General features: G+C 33.6%; 4 protein-coding genes across 5 annotated transcripts; all 4 read right to left on the bottom strand.

Annotated features, from left to right (window-relative positions):
• Positions 1-2968: 2968 nt before the first annotated feature.
• On the bottom strand, positions 2969-3760 carry LOC132608105 (probable aquaporin PIP2-8; the record flags this gene model as incomplete). Its single annotated transcript, XM_060322178.1, has 1 exon — positions 2969-3760. A coding segment is annotated over one exon (792 nt), but the record flags the coding sequence as incomplete, so codon positions are not given.
• A 3825-nt stretch (positions 3761-7585) lies between these two features.
• On the bottom strand, positions 7586-8903 carry LOC132606619 (peptidyl-prolyl cis-trans isomerase). The gene is made up of 2 exons (XM_060320198.1): positions 8655-8903; positions 7586-8127 (listed from the first exon to the last, which is right to left on the bottom strand). Exons 1-2 carry the CDS (start codon positions 8821-8823, stop codon positions 7781-7783), a joined length of 516 nt encoding a protein of 171 aa, XP_060176181.1. The 5' UTR covers positions 8824-8903; the 3' UTR covers positions 7586-7780.
• Positions 8904-11104: 2201 nt separating this feature from the next.
• LOC132606618 (proline-rich protein 4) lies at positions 11105-12430 on the bottom strand. Its single transcript, XM_060320197.1, has 2 exons — positions 12181-12430; positions 11105-11813 (listed from the first exon to the last, which is right to left on the bottom strand). The coding sequence occupies exons 1-2, from the start codon at positions 12350-12352 to the stop codon at positions 11221-11223; spliced, it is 765 nt and encodes a 254-aa protein (XP_060176180.1). The 5' UTR covers positions 12353-12430; the 3' UTR covers positions 11105-11220.
• A 1901-nt stretch (positions 12431-14331) lies between these two features.
• On the bottom strand, positions 14332-19856 carry LOC132606617 (translocon-associated protein subunit alpha-like). Of its 2 annotated transcripts, XM_060320195.1 has the most exons (8): positions 19656-19853; positions 18420-18584; positions 18257-18307; positions 18080-18168; positions 15622-15699; positions 15289-15492; positions 14768-14845; positions 14332-14635 (listed from the first exon to the last, which is right to left on the bottom strand). In XM_060320195.1, exons 1-8 carry the CDS (start codon positions 19729-19731, stop codon positions 14585-14587), a joined length of 792 nt encoding a protein of 263 aa, XP_060176178.1. In that variant the 5' UTR covers positions 19732-19853; the 3' UTR covers positions 14332-14584. The 2 variants fall into 2 exon arrangements, with proteins under 2 accessions (XP_060176178.1, XP_060176179.1); XM_060320196.1 differs by lacking the exon at positions 15622-15699 and having other exon boundaries at positions 19656-19856.
• Positions 19857-22768: the final 2912 nt, after the last annotated feature.

Here is a 22768-nt window from a genome sequence, read left to right as displayed (position 1 = left end):
ATCTTAGCCTGAATGCACGAGGTGTTACACGTCTAGGGTCGGTTTTGGGTCGTGACAATAAATATAGATTAGATATGGTAAAATATAGATTAAAATTTTGTGTTGCAAAACAAACATACCCTCATTCGTATTGATTTGTACTCGTTGATCGACAACATCTCTTGATATCGCCTCATTAGTATTGTGAATGTGTAGGTACCATTTTTTCTATTTGTGCAATTCCATCTACCAAATATCTTCCTCACTTCTTCAAGGAAATCAAAAATATGTAACTCTCTTGCAGGAACCAGTTTTCCATTAATACATTCGGCTATATTCGAAGTCATTGTCCATCCTCTATTAATAGGTGAATAAAGCCTAGACCATTTATCCCTTCCAGCATCTTCTAGGTATCGTTTTACCCGAATATCAACATTCTCAATCTTCTCCATCAATTTATCGAACTCATCTTGGGTGTATGCCTTCGCCAACGAATAAAAAATAGGACTCAACACCTCACTGTTCGATGTGTATTGCGTTGTCACATTTTTCCACTAATGTCATATACAAGCCAAATGAGGAACAGTAGGATACACGACACACATATTTTGCCTAACACCATAAGCTTGCTTGAATAGTTCAAAGAACCACGTCCAGGACTTATTATTCTCATAATTTATCACACCATACGCTAGTGGTAGGATATTACCTACAAAAATCAGTCTATATTTATAATATATTCAACATATATTTTAACTGAATTTGATCTCACACTGTGTTTTTAGAACCATTATTTATAAAACTATAGTATATATTTATAATATATCCACCACATATTTACAGTGTATTTCAGCATATATTATTCACAAGTTAACACCAGCAATATATCCAGAGTATGTTTTTAGCAGCTTTATTTGCAAATCAATAGCATATTGTTGTATTTATAAAAAAAAAACATTCATAGAATAGAATTACACATACCTTCTCCATCCAAAGTACTTACCGACACAAATGTACCATTATACGTTGATTTAAGGTGTGCACCATCCACTACAACTATTGGTCTACAACACCTGAATCCCTTTATGAATGCTTTGAGTGCTACAATCAAATACATAAACTCATTTTCTGGTGATTTATGCATTTTAACAAGAGATCCAGGATACGTTTTATCAAGGATGTATATATATGCCGGCAACTTCTTGTATGAATCAGTTGGATCACCTCTCAAATCTTTTATAGCCTTCTCTCTAGCTCTCCATGCCATCATATAAGAAACATCTACGCCAAATTCATTTTTGACATCGTCTATTATATCCCCAGGGGTGACCTTCCTTTTATGGTTAGTTATTTTCGCCTTGACAACCGCTTCTCCAATAAACCAACTTGTTGCTTGTCTTTGTGAATACACCTTGTCCTTCAACGGACATGTGTGTTCGTCATCGAAAGATCTAACCCTGAACATTTCAGAATCCCCAATTCTTGACGCTCTGAACTTCCATTTACATTCCGACGACCAACATACCAGAGTATAGCTACATAATACAATGCAAATAGTACATATTGAATCAATTAAATACAGTTGAAAATACAAAAAAAATATATCAGAAATATAGTGCATGAAACATTTTTTAATAAACAGTGTGCTAAAAAAGTTAAAAAATCATCTCAATATAGTACAAATTTAACAAAAATACATCTGCAATATAGTTACCAGAATACATTTAGTAAATCATACCTTATAGCATTCGATCTCTCTGTTTTGAAATTGAATCTTTCACGAATTGCGTATTTCGTCATCATAATTTTCAAAGTTTTCTTATCCTGGTAAATTTGATCGACAAAAACTCCTTTCTGTTCCGTGTTCGAAATTACCAAATTGTTATCATTCTCAAACAAAACAACAACCTTTTCTGTAGAATCACAAACATCCATACCATCTCGATTCTCGCTATATCCAAGTTGCAATACATCATCTCTAATAATACGATTACCAATTGCATCATCCTCAATATCAATATCATGAATACTAACGCACATTTGGATACATCCCAAAAACTCTATTTTCTCTCTTAAGCTCAACGTACACACGAACTCCCATATCGTTGTGTATTTCCATTGGTTGAAAATCGCCTTCAACAGTATATTTTATTGAATTAGTTTTTCTGACAGTATCCACGCCTAATTGACTTGTAATTGTAGAAACTAAATCATCATAATTGCAATTATCAGTGAATACAATAGCATCAATTTTGTAATTCACAAAACAGTTCTGATCGTTCCAAAAACTAGAATGTCGGATCAACGCAGTTACGCTTGTCATTATTCTGTTGTTTTCGAATACAACAATGTGTTATATTCAATTTAGTTGAAACAATAATATTTTGAATCTATGAATCTGAGTTTTCATATATTCAAAATTTCAGAAAATAAAAAAAATAAAAAAGTTGCAGTGAAAACGTTGTTATCTCAATTATGAACTCAACTTGAATTCGATATTTCAACAGATGAATTCAAATATATATTCGTCATTTAAAACGAGCTATGTTCACTGTTATTTTTCAAAGTTTTTTGATGAACTAGTTTTTGAACTTTTTTTTTTTGGTTAAAAATATGAATGTACTTTTTGAATTCAAATTTTTTTGAATTTGTTAGTTGTTTGAATGAGATATGAGATCAGATACGGAATGGGAGGATATTTGCGTGAATCAGGGAACATTAAAAACTGATTTTAATTTAAATTGGAATAGATTTTGTTTCCATAAATATAGCACTTTCAGTTTTCTCAGCGTGTGTATTTCCGTTATATTTTTTCTATATTTAAGTCGACGCGTCTACTAGCTAAATATAGGGTCCTCCAGCTACGAATTGTAAATGTAGAACATGTAGTTATAGGTTGTTAGAAGGAGCTAAAAGATAGTTGTTTGTGAAAATTTTACATAAAGAAAACCGAATACATCACCATAGGCCCATTATTGCAACTGGGCCTTTATACATCCGACCCAATCAAAGCCTTGACAACTCCAAGAAGATCATGCTTGTATCCATATTCTGCATGTAAATGCTTTGGTGGAATGATCTTTGTGTAGACATAGAAGGCTAGACAAGCAATAGTAGGCCCAACCCAAAAGATCCAATGTCCATCCCAAAGGTGACCTCCTCTAACAAGAGTTGCCCCAAAACACCTCGCCAGATTCATCCCCGCCCTGACATAGCCCTTTTTCGCGGTGACCTTGGTCGAGATAAACACGAGAAGACCTAACACTAGACCAACAATGGACAAGACAGTGACATGACCAAGAGCCTTAGCTTGTCTATGATCATAAGCCATCCAAATTGAAGCAAAGAGAAAAACGAATGTGCAAAAGATCTCTAACCACAAGGCTTGGGCCATCTCTAGGCCCACTGTAACGGGCCCAGTTGGGCCCGGTGCAATTACTGTGATGGTGCAACCACCAAGTGAGAAAGTTTGAGCAATAGTGGAGCTAACCACTGCTTTTAGAGCTAGTGCACCTAGAATTGCACCAAGACATTGTGCCACCATGTAAATGATGGCTCTTGACACGGATATAATTCCTACTAGCACGGCGGAGAAGGAGATGACGGGGTTGATGTGGCCTCCAGGCACCGGAACAACCGCGAGGAGTAGAATAGTGATCACAATTGCTATGAGAATTGACATGATCAAATTTGGCATTTTCGTGTCATTTTCAAAGGTGGAGATCATTATAGTATCCAACATGAAAACAAGAACGTTAAGATCAGAGGCGAATTCAGAATTTTAAGAGGATGGTAACCTTAGAAAGTTTTTTTTTTAAAAGACGCAAAAATGCATTTAGTAGGGTTCAATCCCACAACCTTAAGGGATTAAATCCAACACTTAACCAGTGCTCCACTCGGTCTAGTTTGACCATGTGTTCCTTCAGTTAATATTAGATATATTTTAAGAATTATATACATAATATACCGAGTTTAGTCGGGTGACCATGGGTTCACGTGACCCATATTTTGTACATAGTATTGTCCTTGGTTAAGGTTTATATTAGGCTACGTGGCATAAATATTTCCAAGAACCGTATATTTTTTAAAATATTCAAAAAAAAAAAAATAGAAGAGGAGATATTTTCCTTCTCCCATCTGCAATTGGCATCTATCAAACAAAATTGGTCTCTTTTGAGTATATCCCATAAAAATCTATCAAGCAAAAAATTGCAGAGGATAAAATAATTGTCAGACTCCAAAGCATATGAATTCCGTATCACACATACGAACTGAAATCCTATCATTGTGTTTTTCAAATCACTCTCAGCTTCTTTCCAAAATTAACTCATTCAATTTCTCTCCTCCACCGCCGCGTCGCCACTGAAAGCATAACTTTTGTCCGAATAGACATAGTTTTCTATGAAATCTTGCATTACAATTATTTATTTATTTTGCCTTTGCTGAGGTTCGAACCCGAATCTCTGGTTTAATAGACCAGCGAATAAAGATACTTTGACCCATAAATTTTCATTAAATGAGAAGTAGGGGCAAAAATTAAAGATCACCGATTTGAGGGACAAAAATTAAAGACCAGTCCATATGAAGGGAATCCGTGCAATTTTTTGAATGGTTATGACAACAACGAGCTCATAAATCAAATATTACTTAGAGAGCCCAAAATCCTATGGGGTAAGGTTGATTCACGCAAATGTCTCTTTTTTAGGTTGTCATTTGAATGTTGTCTCCCCTTTTAAAAAATGATTGTGCAAATATAACCTTTCATAAATTATCCTTTCAGACAACGTTAGAATGAAGTTAAATATTTGTTTATATTGTTCAACGTTACAGACGAAATATTAAAATTTTATACTGTGATTTAATATTTTCTCATAAGGTTTTCAGTTTTCTCAAAAGGGACCTTTAATTATGATCTAAAAGGTTCATAAGTTGAAAAAAAAAAATCGTTTACTAAACAATTGTTTCAAAGGGATCAACCAACGAAAATTTATGATGGGTGATTCCTTGCACTTCTATTCTTTTTTCTTTTGTTGCATTACATTGTTTCGACATCAAATAGAGTGTTGAGTCCATTTCCTTGTACACTACATACTTATGGCATGATCAATCTCGAGTAAAATTTGGATATATAGATTATAGAATCTTCAATTTTTTGACATAAAATTTACATAAAGAGTTATATAAAGTCACAATAATTAACAATTCAGAATATTTAAAAAAATCATGGTCACAAATATCCTTTAACTCAACTAATAATAATTATGATACATGAATTGAAACGGAGGATAATTATTTTACAATAAAAAACATAAACCCATCAAAAGTGTAAATCGTATTATAGGAAAAGGTATTGGCATAAAAGCCGGAGATCTAATGCAGTAGCTTATTGCACAGAAGAACCGCTTCTCCTTTTTTAGGCCACTTAAACACCCATAATTTAAGGCATCCAAATATTTTACTATAGGATTTAGAGGAAAGCGTGTCATAAAAATACAAATAACCTTAACTGCTGCGACAGAGCGCCACATTTTGAATTTCTAACCAGTAGATCCGATCCAAAACCATTAAGAATTTAACAAACAATAAAAATATAATTGGATTAATATTTGAACCCAAACCGATTTATTCTTAAATTGCAATAATCATGCTTGGAATGGTGATATATAGAAAACATTTGCTCTAATTTTATCTAAAAACTGCATCAACAGTGAGCCAAAATATATATTATTTGTAATTTTTCAAATATAATTATTATTTTCTACCACAAACAACTGCACAAATATATTATTATGACTACTATATATGAAATATATGAATTACTCTATCAATACTTATGTTATATCAAAAATATTAAGTAGAAAAAGTTGTGAATTGTATCTCAAAAGAAGGTGTTCCTTATTGATTAAGAAAAATAATTGAATTATCATTTATTAGGTTTGTAAAAGTTAGTAAAAGAGGTTGAACTAGCGCTTGTGAGGAATGAGTCTGGAGACAGAAATAATGGATTTCCCCGTCCAAAGTCCAAACGGCCCTAAACACCTTTATCCCAAGAACTACTAGTCAATTCATGTTGTTTTTTAAGGGGATATCCTTCTCTTTTTGCTTTTGTCCGGGCAAGAAATTTTTGTTTGCATAAGAATTTAATAAACCTTCTCATTTGGTGGAATAAAATAGTGAAAAATTAAAAAACTAAAAAAAATAATTAAGAATTACTATAAAAGATCACACTGATACCACTTGGGGCTCATTTGTTTGATGATAGTATAATTAATCTTAACATAAAATAATACAACATTTGATTGACAAATTAACCGCATGGCAACCTCTTCAGTTCTAATCTATATAGGGGTTAGTTTGGTACACGGGCTAAATTATCTCGGATTTTGAGATTATAATCCTGGGGCTAATTTATTTCATCTAAGAGATGGGATAAAATAATCTCAAGGTTAATGGGATAAGGGGAGATATCTCATCTTTAAGTTTGGACTTCATTTTATATCTTATACCTTCTACCAAATATGATACAAAATTAATCCTAAATTTAGTGCTGGAATATTCCACCTTATATCGGGTACCAAACGATCCCCAGTGGTTTTACGAGGAAATAGAATCTCTTGGCCTCCTATAATTTGAAAAGAAAAAAAATATCTTTTTCAAATCTCTTATGTGTTTTTTCAGATTTCTTATTTTTTTTTCATATTTCTTATATATAAAAAATAAAAATCTCTTATAAAAAGGTCATAGAACTAAATAAAGATTGTAAATGGTCAAAAATTCATTTCTCCCGTAATTTTACATCGAAATTTGACTGGATAATTTATTAAATTGAATTAGTTATCTTTTATTTTTTTTAATTACAAACCTACACGGATTTAAACACGAGCACACTACTTTTTCGAATCAGATCCATTTTCAGTGGTAGGACCCACTCCACTAAACCACAATAATAAATATCTTAAATTCGCGAAACCAATGGTCAAAAGTAACGGCATTATTTTATCAGCCAAAAAAAGCGTTAACTCCAATTAAAATGGATCATTTTGACCCATTTAATACTCTCTGCTATGCTAACATGTTCACTTTTATTGGTTTAGTTTGGCAAATTATGAGATAATTGATCATTTATATCTATTTTATCTTTATTAAATTAGAAACTTAAATAAATTGTTAGTGCAACACAATTTTAAAATATGTTTGATAGATCTCAAATATTTCATGATTTATGGTAATAATTAGGTGTACAGGATCCACTGTGAACCCCTTCGATAAAAAAATTATACTATATATATAAAAAAAACTTACTTTTTATATACATATACAGTTTTGAATACTTTGAATATAAGAGAACAAGTTGGTTAGTAATTTAGGGAGTTAAAATTTACATTAAAGTTTCAAATTCAAATTTCAAGCATTATATTTTATTTTTTAAAATTTTTCAATGAAAATACTAAATCTATCACTGAGAACAACATCCTAAAATTATTATTTTATTTATCGCGCCTCGAGAGTGTGCCAAAGTCAATCATGAACATGTAAAAATGAGGGAGGAATTTATCTCGAAAACGAAAATGAAAATATGTAGGAACTCGAACTTTTAACAGTGAAATTAACGGAGAACTCTTTATCTTATTTCAATCCAACATCCACTGGCAGTAGTAGCAAAACCCACCAATTACAACAGATACCCGACACAGGAAGCCAAAACCCGACCCTTAAGTAAACCTACCAAGAAAAAAGTAAAATAAAACTAGCGACATAATGCCAAACAGATCAGTACACTGGGATCACATAACTAACTAAATTAGAGTTGACCACAGTCAGCGATCACAACTGGCTTCGAGCACCTACCAGAGCTCGATCCAACGGCTTCAGCTTGCTTAATCACATCCAGTCCTTCAACAACTTGGCCAAACACCACGTGTTTTCCATCGAGCCACTCAGTTTTCGCCGTACAGATGAAGAACTGCGATCCGTTGGTTCCAGGTCCAGCATTAGCCATGGAGAGAATTCCAGGTCCGGTATGCTTTTTGATGAAATTCTCATCGGCGAATTTAGCGCCGTAGATTGATTCACCGCCGGTACCATTACCGGCTGTGAAATCACCTCCTTGACACATGAATCCTGGGATCACACGGTGGAAAGTTGATCCTGCAAGAAGAATTAATACAAATTGATTAGATTTTGGTATTTATTTAATTTACGTTTAGTTAGAATTTATAGTCTAATTCATATTTCTCGTAATATTATAGGAAAAGTTAAGCGAGATTTATGACACGTGACCCATATTTTGTATATAAATTACTGAATTTGTGTATAAACACTTTTTATGCACTATTATACCATTTTATATTTTTGAAAATATTTATTATACCATTTTATATTTTTGAAAATATTGCCACTTAGCTTATATTTTGTGTATAAATATCTGATTTTCAATATATTTGTATATAACCACCTTCCTTACATTATTATATCATTTATACAAGATTGATAATTTTCTAAAGCGTAATGTTATATAATATTGTATGTTGGATCACGTGATGTAAATATTTTCAAAAGTCACATATTTTTAAAAAAAAAACATATTATAAATAGAAATGCTGCTAGCAATTTTTATATTGTGAAGATTGCAGAGAACATTCAGAAATTTATGAGTTTATGAATAAAATACATACCTTTATAGTGTAAAGGCTTGCCGGACTTTCCGACACCTTTCTCTCCGGTACAGAGTGCTCGGAAATTTTCTGCCGTTTTAGGAGTTGTATCGGCGAATAATTCCATTACCACACGGCCGGCCGGTTGACCTCCGATGGTAAGATCAAAGAAAACCTTAGGATTTGCCATCTTAATATTCTAGAAACTTTTGTTGATTATTACAACTATGCTCTCACTTGTGTGATCAATCTATGATTTGGTATTAAGGTAGAAGGAGTATATATAGGAAATTGCAAAACGGATAATTTACATGTGTCAGCATCTTGGTGGTTGGAGTTTACCGTGGTTAGTTATACATTTTACCATAGTTAGTTTAAAATAAGGATCACGTTGTATATGCGTTTAAGAGGCTATCGGACCAATTAGAGGAGGGAATGTGGAATGAGTTCGGCCCATTTGTGGTCTACAAAGCCCACGTCCATGTGTTCCTGTCAGCCTTTTTCTTTGAAAAAGCAACATAAATACCCACTGTAAGCAAATTATTTACACTAAATTGCCCCTCCATAAAATATTTACACGAGATACCCATAAGGCACAACGTAATTACCCGAAGTGCTTGTGTAAACAAAGCAGTGTGTTCCAGTTCCATGATGGCCACTGCACTACATCTTTCCCAACGTGTTTGCGTGTGTAGTTTTTTTTTTTTTTTTTTTTTTGTGTTGTCTTTTTTTTTCTTTCAAAAATAATAATTGTTTACTTCGAATTTGGGTAATCAATTGAATTTATAAGTGAGATATAGGATATGTGGGTGAACTTTAATCTTATTTTTTAAGGAATGATCCAACATTCTATGATATCTTATTTGTATATAATATATACCATGTGGGTATCCTAGAGGACTAGTGTTTTTCTTGAAGGAATGATATATACCACGTGGGTATCATCGAATACTGCAATAGTAGACTTCAACTGCTACTGATTTGGTATACTATATGCTAAAATATGTTATTTTTTGAGATATAGAAAATTTAAAAAATAATATATCAATTATTCTTCTTATTGATATAAAAAATAAAAAGAGCCAAAAGATAGAATTAGATTATGAAAAAAAAAACTAAAGAAAAAATTTGAAAAAATAAAAATAAAGGAGCTAGAAGTAAATATGAAATCAAATTATGGTGGAAAAAAAAAAGAGTATGATTTGGGAAAGAAATAAATGAACAAAAATGAGTAAAAAGAAAAAAAAATGAAAAAAAAAAGTAAAGAAGATAAGAAGTAGAGAAATAAAAAAGAAAAGAAGAAAAAAGAGACAATTACATACAAAAGCTACAATGGGTAAGAAGGTTAAATAGTTTTAGGGGAATAAAAGTAAGGGGTCATAATTTAAATTCTTTTCTTTAAGTGATATTGACATATAATCGAGATACTTTGAATGATTCAAATTATCTATTGACCAGTTTTCACAGAATGACTCAATAACCAGACATATGGTTTTGGTCTCTACTAATACTGATTTAAATTGTGTTAATAACTAAAAACTCCTCATAAACTGTCCACGTTTTGTCGTTTAATACTTACCCTCTGAACTATAAACATTTACTATCTAAAAACTCTTCATGCATTGCCAAATGAAATGGAGAATGGTTTCAATCTCTTTGTAGTGTGTGGAGATAGAAAATTGGCAAAAAAAAAAAAATCCATCTATAACATTATGCCACAATCCACAGAAATGTTTTATTTTTTGGCCTACTTTCTATATCTCGCACACTATAAAGAGAGTGAGACCACTCTCCATATCATTCATTGTATGGGGGTTTTAAATAAAAATGTTATAGTTCATGGGGATGATAGCAATTCCCTGTAAGTATTAAACTGACAAAACGTGAATAGTTTAGGGGTTTTTTTAAGGTATAAACCAGTGTTGCTGTGGTGGCAATGAGATTTTTGGTTCATCAGGTCCATGATGTCCAACAAAATATGCTTGAAACCACTGATTGTTAAAAGCTTGTTTGGACAGTTGTTGCCTATTGTACTATGTTGTTATTTTGAGTAAATATAATATTTAGTTTGATTGTTAATTTGTTGTAAAAGAACAAAAGAAAAAAAAAGAAGTTATTAAAATAAAATAAAGAGGAACAAGAAAGAAAGAGTGGATCCCTTCATTGCCATATATACTAGCTTACGGATATACAACCATATTTTCCAACGGAGGCATAATTTACTTTAGGATGTTCAAATATCTGCATGAACATATAACTAGATAAACCAAACACATTTCTATTAATTCACCATTCCATTAACTATCTGGATCCCTTTTTTTGTTTTTGTTTTTCCATTTTGCCCTATCTCTCATCCTTGAATTATTATAACGTCAAACTTAAGTGAGAAATAGCAAGATTGCACGTGACACATTGATTTCAACACATATGCAATGGTACATGCACATTTTTTGTTTTGGAGTCGAACTATATATGTAAATAGAAGTTTTATTGAACGACTTTAAAGTACATTCATACATTAAGAGGCGAACCAACTACTTCGAAATCCTGAATCCCCCTATTTCAGAAGAATTCTTTTAAAGCCCTCCTATGGATGAGCAATAGAAGGTGGGAACAATGGGTGGTGAAAGTCAAATGGAGGAAGCTTGGGTTGCATAATAGGGACTTTAGGGAAAAGGGGTGGCCATGGTTTTTTCAAGAATGGTGGGATTGGCTTGTAGATTGGAATTGGAGGTAGAGGTGGCTTTGGTATTGGCTTGTAAATTGGAATTGGAGGTATCTTGAATACTGGTGGCTTTGGCTTGTAAATAGGAATTGGTGGAAGTGGCTTTTTGTCAATGGGAGGGAATAGTGGATGCTTGAAGTGGTGAAAGAAGAAGAACTTAGAGGTGCACAAGGCTGTTGAAAATTTTAGATTTCCAGCTGGTTTTAATGTGTGGTTTTCATCATTATTTCCAGATTTGGTGAACACAATCTTGGAGGCTTCTATGCCATTGTGTGCTGGACATGGTGCAGCAGATGCACTATGGAGTTGTGCATAGCAGTCTTCCTTCAATTTTCCATCTTTCACCATCTCTTTAGGAAGTGAGACCACGAACTTTCCGTCTTTGTCAAGTTGTCCTTCACCCCTTGTTTTGAATTTTCCATTTCCAGCCTTGCAATCAATAGTTACACGAAGCCCTGAAAGCAAGTATCGTTATGGTTAGAGGTAGATCCAGAATTTTAAATGATGAATTTGGAGTACTATACTCATCCTTTCCTCTTTGTGACAATGAGTGTGAATTTAGGATTAATGTACATTTGTCAACATTATTCAGGTTTTATATATAACACCAAGCCTCAGATGGTGCATCTACCCTTGGTTAAAACCGTTAAATAAAGGCAATCAGGTACACTAAGCTCCTGTTATTCACAAAGTTCAAAAAAGGTCAGGACCACTTTAGATTTATTGTACGCAACCTTATCATGCATTTCTGAAAGAGGTTGTCCGTGGTTATAACAATATGCTTCTTGAAAAATGTTTTATAAAAATAAAAAATGAAAGTACCTGAAAAGGCATGAATGGTCTTTATGTTACTCTCTTTGCAATCGGCACATTCTCCAATTCCAACAACCTGGATAGTCTTATCATCAGCATAGCAAAAGCTCACAGCAAACAGTAATATTAAAGAAACATAGAATCCAATAAGGACTCTGTCACAAAGGGACTGAAGCCCCATTGGATCACTATGCTAACAGGCAAACGAGTTCTTTGCCAAAATGGGAAAAAAAAAACTTTGGTGTTGCTGAGTATGTTGTTTCAGATGCTAAAGGGTATTTATAGTACAAAAAATGATAGATTTTTATGACTTATTTTGGAATGTTTGGAAGGGGTTTCAAGCACAAGTTAAGAAGAATTAACTAATGTGGGTGGTGGTTTAGCATATCTGTTTAATAAAAAGCCATTATCCTCATTCAATGAGCTATCATCCAACTGCAAACCTCGTCCGTTTACTATCACTAAACCTATTTAGCGGCTCTCATTTATGTCAATCTTGCTAAAATCCAGAGTTAGATGTGAACTTTTGACTAGTTTTAACAATGTCCAGTGATAACAAAATTGCCATTTGGGGTGTTCAACAAAGACCGTGGAATCAATTAACTGACATAGTTGGTTTGATCTTTTTTTTTTTTTTTTTTTTTTTTTTTTTTTGCAAATAAAAACGGATTCAAACCGAAACAGAAACACCCTTAATTAGCACTCCAGTTAATGTGCCTGATTTGCATTTTTGTGAGTGTGGCACTCTATTACCGAGCCAGATACCTCCTGACTTTGAATAGCAATTTTTCAGTCATAAAGTATATACTAGTACTTTACTAAACAGAACAGGAACCTATGTCATGATTTGCATTTTCATGAAATGAGAATTATTTGTCTTCTCACACTCTCATAAATCGATTTACATTTCTCAACTATTTTTTCTTGCTACTAACTTCAAAATTATGGACGGGCATGCTGATATCATCATGCATATTAATCTTGCATTTAAGACTCCTAAACTTTCAACCCACCTTCTTGTAGGGATTCCAATTTCAAAAGGTGCTCTTGACCAATTGATGAAAATGTTAGCTAACGTGTTCTAGCCAGGGGCATATGTAGCTTTAGGATATTGGGTTCATATGAACCCAACACTTTCGACGTACAGTATAAATTTGTATAAAAATTTATTAACATTATAATAAACAGTAGATATGAACCCATAACTTTAAAAATATATTCGGTTGCCAAAAAACTTGAAAAATTTAACCTATAAGTATTAAATCTTGAATCGTAGCATATTCCTCATCCTCCTACAGATAAATCACATCCAGTGCAGCTTTGCATGGCCCTGGCTTACCATTTCTATAATTTTGTACTAATGGATAGCATCAGAAGATTCCAAAATAACGATTAAAAAAGAGAAAATGTGTTGCCTGAAATCAAGTCTAAGGCTCTTTAAGTGGATAAAAATTGTCAGCGCTGAACCTAAGTAGTTCATACTATTATGAGTGTCTCCAAGTGAAGGAAATATATTTTCTTAAAGTAGCTTTTTTGCAGTCATTAAAATGTTTAGCGTATACACTTCTACAGTCTGTAGAAACTTGAATTATTGCTTATAACTATTACTTACTAAGTTACTACTGCTATAATATTTTTCAACTGAAATCATCAGCTTCTCAATTCTCTTCCAAACCAATGAACTGGTGCAGCGTAGCATTGTATGAGTTAGGTTAGGTCCGTAAACTTTACCTTGTGAGTACCTGCTTTTGTTCTTCATTTAGTTTCTCTACCACTACTAACACCGCTTACACTTCGACCCTGTTATTGAATGCTTAGGCATTTTGGCAGGCATGTAATGCCTATATGCTTCTAAAGATCCACAAATCTATTACATCCAGCAACAACAAAAATTTAAATCCTTTCTTTGGCCAAGCAGGTGCCATAATATTACTGAAGCAACTCCTGCTATCAAATGTAATAATGTGATTTTTATCCACCTAAAGTCGAGTAGGTTAACGTAACAATATTTGTGTCCCCTACTTTCAGAGTTGTACATTCTTGTTTGTTGACAAGTACGCACACTGAGTTCTCACTATTTCCTCTAAAGATTAGATCAAGGGGAAAGGAGTCTCCATACTCAAACAAGGCCACAAGAACCTTCAGCTGGCCAAATCTATCTACCGAGAAAAACAATAAATATTTTATAAAAAAAAAATGAGAATGTGTTAGACAAAATTGTCTTTGCCACCTCCAACTACAAGTCAGTTGGCACTAAAAAGACATGGCTGATACGTTTTCCCTCATGCTACAACAGTGGAGAAGGTCATCGATTCTAATTTTTAAAACCTATTTCATGTTTTGAACTATTCAAAAGCTAACTCGGGACTTTAGACTCATCATAATGCTTCGTACATCAGAAAGTTCAAGCCATTCACTTCTTCTTCTTCGACTTGTTGGACAGTGATTGAGTATATGCAGTTCCCTGCATAAAACACACAAAAAGAAGATCGACAACTCTTCATACCCAAGTCCAAATATAAAATAGAAATCATTTTAACATGATTTTAATTAACTAGACAACAAAACATTTCCAACAGTAAAAGAAACCACAAACCTCAAGCCATTCATCTGTGGATGCATCTGTTGTTGCTGTTCCAACTTCAACCTTTGCCTTTGGTGCTCTCTTAGATTTCTGTACATAGATCAACGAAAGAAAAGAAAGGGTTAGAAGGAAAAGGACCACCAGAAGTGCAATATACACTAATCACACTAAACAGATACATTTACAATAAGACTCTCTGGACCCTATAGATAAACCCTCATATATTTAATATACAGAATCTTTACATGGCTCTGCTGCTCGACCTAGCATGTCGTGCTCTTATAGTAATGCCCTTAAATGTACAAATATGTCCAACTGTCACCACCATATCAAGTCCCAGTCGGTACCAGATTCTAAATTATCCTACCATGTTAGGACGACGGTGGTGTAAGAGCTAAAAATGATAACCCTAATCATGAATGAGGCCATTCAATGATGCCCACCACATGTATTTAACGATCCACACAATTTCAGATGCACTAGCAATATTCTTCTGCCCTCGCAAGGTGCATATAAAGAGTATATTTAATCACCTTTGAGAGATTTTGTAGCTGACCACGAATCCAGAATCCAAGCAGGCCAAGAAGGGTAATTCCAAGACAAAACAAGAAAACAGACTCAACACTGAGAAGACCACCAGGCTCAGTCACTTCAATAGTGCCATTGTAGAATGTACTTTGATAGGGGTTCTGGTCTATCTCATAAACAATAGTGCCAACAAGATCAAAACTTCCAGGCTGTAACATTAAGAAAAAAGCTATTCAGCCTAAGAAACAACAGCAGCATTCAAGTGCAAGCAAAGTAAGTGTGAAAATAAGCAGATAGTAAAAGAGAGAAGCAGTACAAATGGTTGGCAAGCAACCAACCTGCATAAATTTGCTGACAGCAAATATATACGGGAAAGTGGCCTGAGCTGAAGTTGGAACTGTAGCATTGTTAAAAGCCTAGGAAATGGAACAAGATACCAAATTAGCAAAGTCTCTAACCCAAATCATAGTAAAATAGCATGAAATAGAAGACCTATTTGAACAGGAATTCTTAATTAACAATGAAATCACCAGAATATTCATCCTATAGAGCATACATACGCAATCGCTTCCCTTGTGAAAAGTAAATTTTTCACATCACTTTTAACGCAATTTGTTTTTTTGATAAGGATCACTTTGAACTCAATTAGGGTAGGTAGGGTAGGCTTTCTACATCACACCCCTCGAAGTGCAGCCCTTCCCTGGACCCTGCTAACACAGGATGCTTTCTGCACCGGTCAGCCCTTTTTTTTTCAAGGCAATCTTAAAATGATATATTCTCTTCTCAGATAATTTACCATTTGCATAACTTAAAAAACTTATAAATTCCAGTAATATATAGAAGACTAATGATAAACCTAAAATTATATCCTAAGACTAGTCATTTTGAAACTTTACAATATGTTTTTGAGCTCCATGCTATGTGGAAATTTAAAAATAAGACGGAAACAAAAATGGAAAAAAATTGTTTCAATCATGAGAAGATTGAGTTTTGTATGCCTTGTGCATACAATGGATTTCTCGATTCAACTGGCAACTAACCGGCTAACCTTATCCTTGCTTTTCCACCTGGGGGAGGGGGAGGCTTATTGGTCTCAACTTGCTCACCTTAAAATAACAGTCATATTGAATGATATGTACCAACAAAATTGATTTAGCCACAACTATCGCCAAAAGCACATCTCTAAGCTTCATAGGAGGAGCTCATTCTAGCAACTATTAACTCCAATTCTATATTGATTCAGGGATGGATTAGTGGCAACTGAACTTAGTGCAACTTGAAAAACAGGCAACACGCACTATACAATCAACAAAATGCAGTCCATGAAACACTAATCTCAACTTCTGAACCTTTAGCAAGTATATATCTTATATATCCATTTCTAACAGATAATATATAACTAAGTTTTCAGTTTCGGGTGTATTTCCCGTAATATTTCGTAAAACTTGAACTTCGCAGAAATAGCGGATTGTAAATTTCGGGTGAAGTTTGTAGTCATGGTGATCTGATTTTTTTATAAGTTAGTGGCTTAGAGCAATAAGTTACCGACTTTGTTGTACGGGGCGAAGTGTTGGCCAGTCAAGAACTCTCACGTCCAGAAGATGAAAGTCGCGGAAATGCGAATGCTGCGGTGGATGTGTGGGCACACTAGGAAGGATAGGATTAGGAATGAAGGAAGATATCCGGAGCAAGGTGGGAGTGGCATCGGTGGAGGACAAGATGCGGGAAGCGAGACTGAGATGGTTTGGACATGTCAAGAGGAGAGACACAGATGCCCCAGTGCGGAGGTGTGAAAGGTTGGCTATGGATGGTTTCAGGAGAGGTAGAGGTAGACCAAAGAAGTATTGGCGAGAGGTGATTAGACAGGACATGGCGCACTTTCAGCTTACCGAGGACATGACCTTAGATAGGAGGTTGTGGAGGACTCAGATTAGGATAGAAGGTAGTCTCGCTTACTTCTTTCGTCCTAGTAATTGTAGTTTGCTCATTCGTTTATTGCCATCTGATTTCTGCCTATATTGTTGGGTCTGGTACTTCGACATCTTATTTATTTATGGTAGCTACTGTTTATCATGACTCTCTCGCTTTTGTTGCTTCTAGTTTTCATATTGTTTTGTTATGCTTGTCTAACCTTTTGTCCTGTTCTCTCTTGAGCCGAGGGTCTTTCGGAAACAGCCTCTACCCTCCCCCCCTCCCGACCCCACATTGTGGGAATTTACTGGGTATATTGTTGTTGTTGTTTGTTGGTGTTGTCGTCATTCTTGAAATTTGGATATTTTCATATACATAATGTTAACTTATTTTTTCCATTTTTCACATTGTAAAACTGAAAATGATCTGCTCATTAACATAACCAAAATCCATTAACATTTTTCATATACATAAACCAAAGTCCATTAACATAGCACTAACTGTTCAAAGCTTCTAACCACCAATTTTGAAGACATAAACAAAGCAACCCATATGCTAAAACGAGAAAAGTTAAGAACCCTGACAACCACTTGCTTGACAATTAGATTGCTGCAAGCAAGTGCATGAAACTTTAAGTAAATAGGAAACTGCTAACCTTAAGTTTAAAAGTCAAAATGGAGAAACCTTAATAGATTGAATATGACCAGAAGAATTCAAAACTAAGTGAATATGAAAATATGTAATTTCCAGGTTAAAGAACCAAAATAACAAGTAAATAAATTTGAGATAAAAAGCTTTTCTTTTCAGCTTAAAGGGCATAATATACCACAAATCTTACGGAATAAACAGAGTGCAGCCTGATACCAAAAAAACCCAAACAATTACCTGTACAGACAGATTTTGAACCAAATAGCGGTGATCAAAAGGAAGGTGAATACTGGCTTGGATTGCAATGATATTCAAACTTGAATCCCCTGTTATAGGCACCCAAAATTGGGAAATGAATCACTAAAATTAAGCACTAGAAGGGGAGGAGAAATACACCGAAACACAAAGGATTACCATCATTTTTCATTCCAACTAACAGCTCACTTTCCTCGCCAGCTGCCACTACTGCAAAGACGAAGAAACGTGATTTGAGAGATGCAATTCTTTAACTATTAGTGCAATTTAAGCAAAACAAGGAACAAACAATAAAGATATAAAACAGAAACAGATATATTACCCTTAAAAGGGTTTTTGGGGAAAACACAAACTGTCTCAATCCCAGGTGCGGGACTAAAACTTTCACTGCCAAAATCTTGGACATCATCATTAACAATTCCAAGATCTCCTGCTTCTCCAGTGCCTTCTACCACTTCTGTTTCAGGATCGGATTGACATCTAGCAACTGTGGAGAATACCAACACCATAAGAAACAAAACCAAAACGAAATTAAAGAAATAATAGTTCAAACAGTTTAATTTTGATCCTGAATTCAAGCATGGAATCTTTGAGTTTTTTAATATAAAATTTACATATTTGGAAACTACATAAAAAGGTCTAATTGGATTGGCTTAGAAGTTGCTTATAAGCTATTTTCAACTTTTTTGAGTGTTTGGCTGGCCAGCTTAAAGTCATTTTATGCATAAAATAAGCCTAAAAAAATAATTGAGCCCATTTGGCTTAGCTTATCTAAAGCAGCTTATAAGTTGAAAACAGCTTATAAGGCAAAGAAAATAAGTTAGCCTACCCCAACTTATTTTTTTTCCAGCTTATAAGCTGCTTATTTTAAGCCCATCCAAACAGGCTCTAAGTCACAATTCTTGGTAATTCAAAATATTTAAGAGATAAAAAGTTACTGTCAAAGAAAGACTAGTTTGAATCTCAAAATACTTAAGTAAAAAGAAACCTCGATAGCATCGAATTGAATCTCGATTTCAAAGATCACACAAAAGATTATTGCATAACGCTAAAAAAGACACAAAGAATGAGTATATATGTACAACTTTGAAGAATAAAAAGAAACCTCGATAGCATCGATTGAATCTCAATTTCAAATATCACACATAAGATAATTGGATAAAGCTGAAAGACACAAAAACTGTAATGATGAAGAGGAATCCGACTTATGCGGATATCGAGAGTCAAACCTGTTTAATTTTGACTGTGTATCTCCAAGTTTTTCGAGATAAAATTTACATATTTGAAAACTTACTTAAAGTCACGATGATTGACAATTCAAAATATTTATGAAAAAATTACAGTCAAAGAAAAGTTGTTTGAATCTCGAAATCTGACAAAGTTTCACATAAATTGGAGTAGTAAAAAGAAACCTCGATTGCATCGAAGTGAATCTCAATTTCAAAGATCACACAAAAAATAATAGCACAAACCAAAAAATTAACAAAAAAAACCGCAATGTTCCTTTGCATGTAACAAGTATAGATATATGTATACATAGGAGAGATCTGGGACGAACCTTGAAGAAACGATGAAGAGAAGAGAAGGATAGTCAGGAAAACAGAGAAAACCCTAATTGACATTGTGGATCTCATTCAAACAAGAGTAACAGAAATGTAGAAGAGCTGAGCTAAGAGAAAATAATAAAAGCCCAACAGCTAAAACAGCAGTTTTGTCTTTATTGGGGACAGTAAAACAGAGGGATCGGAAATGATGAATATCCTCTTGTGTGTGTTGGGGAAAACTGGGATATCCAAATGAAACTCCCACCACCAATACGGGGGCCCAACTTAACCCATTCCAATTATCAATTGGGCTTTCATTGCATAAATCAAAACTTTGGCTGAGGTTCACGGTACTCAATCTTCTTTTTTTTTTGGTGCGGATTGGCCTTCAAACGCGCTGGTCTTTAATTTTTGTTCCTTAAGTTGCTGGTCTTTAATTTTTGTCTTTCACTTGAAAAAGTGATTGAAAATATTTTAAAATTTTGGGGTTAAATTCTCGCTCAGTAAAAGAAAAAAAATCGCGATTCAAACACAGAATCTCGAGATATTAGGCGAAGGGAAAAAATTAAAAACCAGCAATTTGAGGGGAAAAATTAAAGACCACCCCCGAATAAGGACAATTGTGCAAATTATCCCTCAATGTTGTGTCATTATTTAGCTTTCGATCACTTTTTTGTTACTTAAAGTGCCGAAGAAAAAAATTAAAGACCAGTGATTTTAGGGGCAAAAAATGAAAGATCACTCCCAAGATAGGGCATTCGTGCGAATTGGCCTTTGTAAAATGGTCACAAATTTGTGTAGAAAAATTCAAACGAACCGCTTGAACCTTTGGAATTTAGACTTCAAGTACTATAATTTACTTTAACCATCTAGTTTCTCCTTTATTTAGAACCGTACTCTTTCAAAGTTAAATATTATTTCACTTACTTGTTGTAATATCTAGTCCAAGCTTTGTGTTGTCTTCCAACTCTTCTTGTTCCTTCTAATTTAACTCCCAAACATGTATTTCAATATTCCAAACACATAAGCATTCCTCACTATCCATCACTTTTACTTGTCCACTATACTGAAAATAAATTTTCACTTTTACTTGTTCACTTTAGTATATTAAGGAAAGACAAACATTTTCTTCTTCTTTTACTCTTAACATTAATTACTTATTTTCAAATCATTCTCTTCAATGAGACTATCCACCAATTAATATGGGTATTATAGTAAAATACATACTTCATTTATTAATTCTTAAGGGACGTGTAAAATCAAAAATGGACAAGTAAAAGTGAATGGAGGGTGTAATTAAAATAGAACGTTGCTAAATGGCCACACAAATTTGGCTCAAATGTGGCTACACTTAGTGAAAAGACTACCATAACCCTTAATCTGATTTTGCAATATTTTCGTCCAAAACACACTAATAAATACAATGATTCATTCCTATTCCCAAAATACATTGAGCAACTAAATATGATCCATGTTTTCACACAAATGAAAATGAAAAGTCTTTACATGTCACCTATAAACTTTAGTATACGTCTATTCCAACATGAATTCAAACGAACACATTAACAACCGATCACATCAATAGCAAAAAAACATGAACCCAAACGAACAAAACCTGAATGCAACTGAAGAAACTTTGGCGGTGCATGAAAAAATTAACACAGACGAAGAAAGTGTACTCATTGTAGATGATGTTGTGATTTCGAGAGTCAAACGAGTTATTCTTTGACCGTAATATTATCATATGCCTTTTAAATATTTAACAATTATTATTTATTGTGACTTATAGTACGTTTTACGTAATTATCAAATATGTAAATTTATTTCAAAAAATTTAAAAATTCTATATTCAAACACACCGTCAAAATTAAAATTTTGAATTTCGAAATGCGAAAAATATCACATAAGAGAAAAAGTATAATCTATAAAACAGAAGCAAGAATGAAGGGAGAGCTCATAAGGAAAAAACAATTAGCAGCAAGTAAAGAAAAGAAAAGAAGAAACAAAATAGAAAACGAGAGAAGAAATAAGGAAAAGTACGAAAAGAAGACCAATATCCTGTAATTCTCAAAATAAATGTAGAAAACAAAGCAGTTATAAAAATGTGGCCCCCATGGGATTCAATTTCAGGCATCGCAAGCGGAACATTGAGGCTTGCGCCAATGGCACCAGATAAATACTTGTTCTACCGAGTGCCACTTTATATATATATATATATATATATATATATACTATTTTCCATGTATTCACTAACTAAATATTTAAGAAAGTTAATACAATTTCAGTAAATTCATAACTAAATGTATAAAATTTTAAGTTCTAAGGCACACATTTTAAAACTACTAGAAAATTATTCAATATTGATGGAAGAAATTTATAATTATAAATTGTTTCGTAGATTCCAATCTCTTCGTGGCGATACAACGCTTGAATTGATATTGGTAATCATAGATATTCTATTTTTATAAAGATAATTAATTATTATATTACCAAAAAGAAGATAGTTGTTATCGAGAGGGCGCGGGGGGGGGGGGGTGTAATTTTACAAATAGCATACTTTTAACAAGACGATTGTTATTGTTATAGATAAAATGTTGTTATAGATAAATAGAGTAAAATATAACATAAAAAATTGGTTCTTAAAAAACTTAACTATTATAGGGAAGTGTTGTTACATGATGATGTTGTTATAGAGAGGTACTATATTTTTCCCCTCCTATCCCTTGCAATGTGTATTTTACTCCTTTTCAATTCTCATCCATGTAATACATTTCTATATTATATATAATATTTTATTTATGTGTTTCACCTATAATTTAATAATTTTATATCATCTTTTTGTAGATTTTAATTTGAATTCATTAACATCAACTTTATTTCTTATGATTGTTATTTTACTAAAAGAATTATAAAAAATATTTTTTTTTAAAATGTGGGTTGGCCCGGCCAGGCCCGCAGCCCACGTACTGACGAGTCGGGCGTGTTGTTTTAAAGCCCATTAAAATAGTGGGCCAACCCGATGTGGCCCATCAAATTTCAAAGCCCGCACGGGCTGGGCCAGGCCGTTTTGACAACTTTAATTGTAAGAAGCTCAATTGAACTTAACTCATTTGGGCTCAGCTCGATC

This window comes from Lycium barbarum, chromosome 8 (genome assembly GCF_019175385.1).
Source record: "Lycium barbarum isolate Lr01 chromosome 8, ASM1917538v2, whole genome shotgun sequence".
NCBI lineage: Eukaryota > Viridiplantae > Streptophyta > Magnoliopsida > Solanales > Solanaceae > Lycium > Lycium barbarum.
The sequence above is the reverse complement of the archived record's forward strand: the minus strand, read 5'-3'. Positions and strand labels throughout refer to the sequence as shown.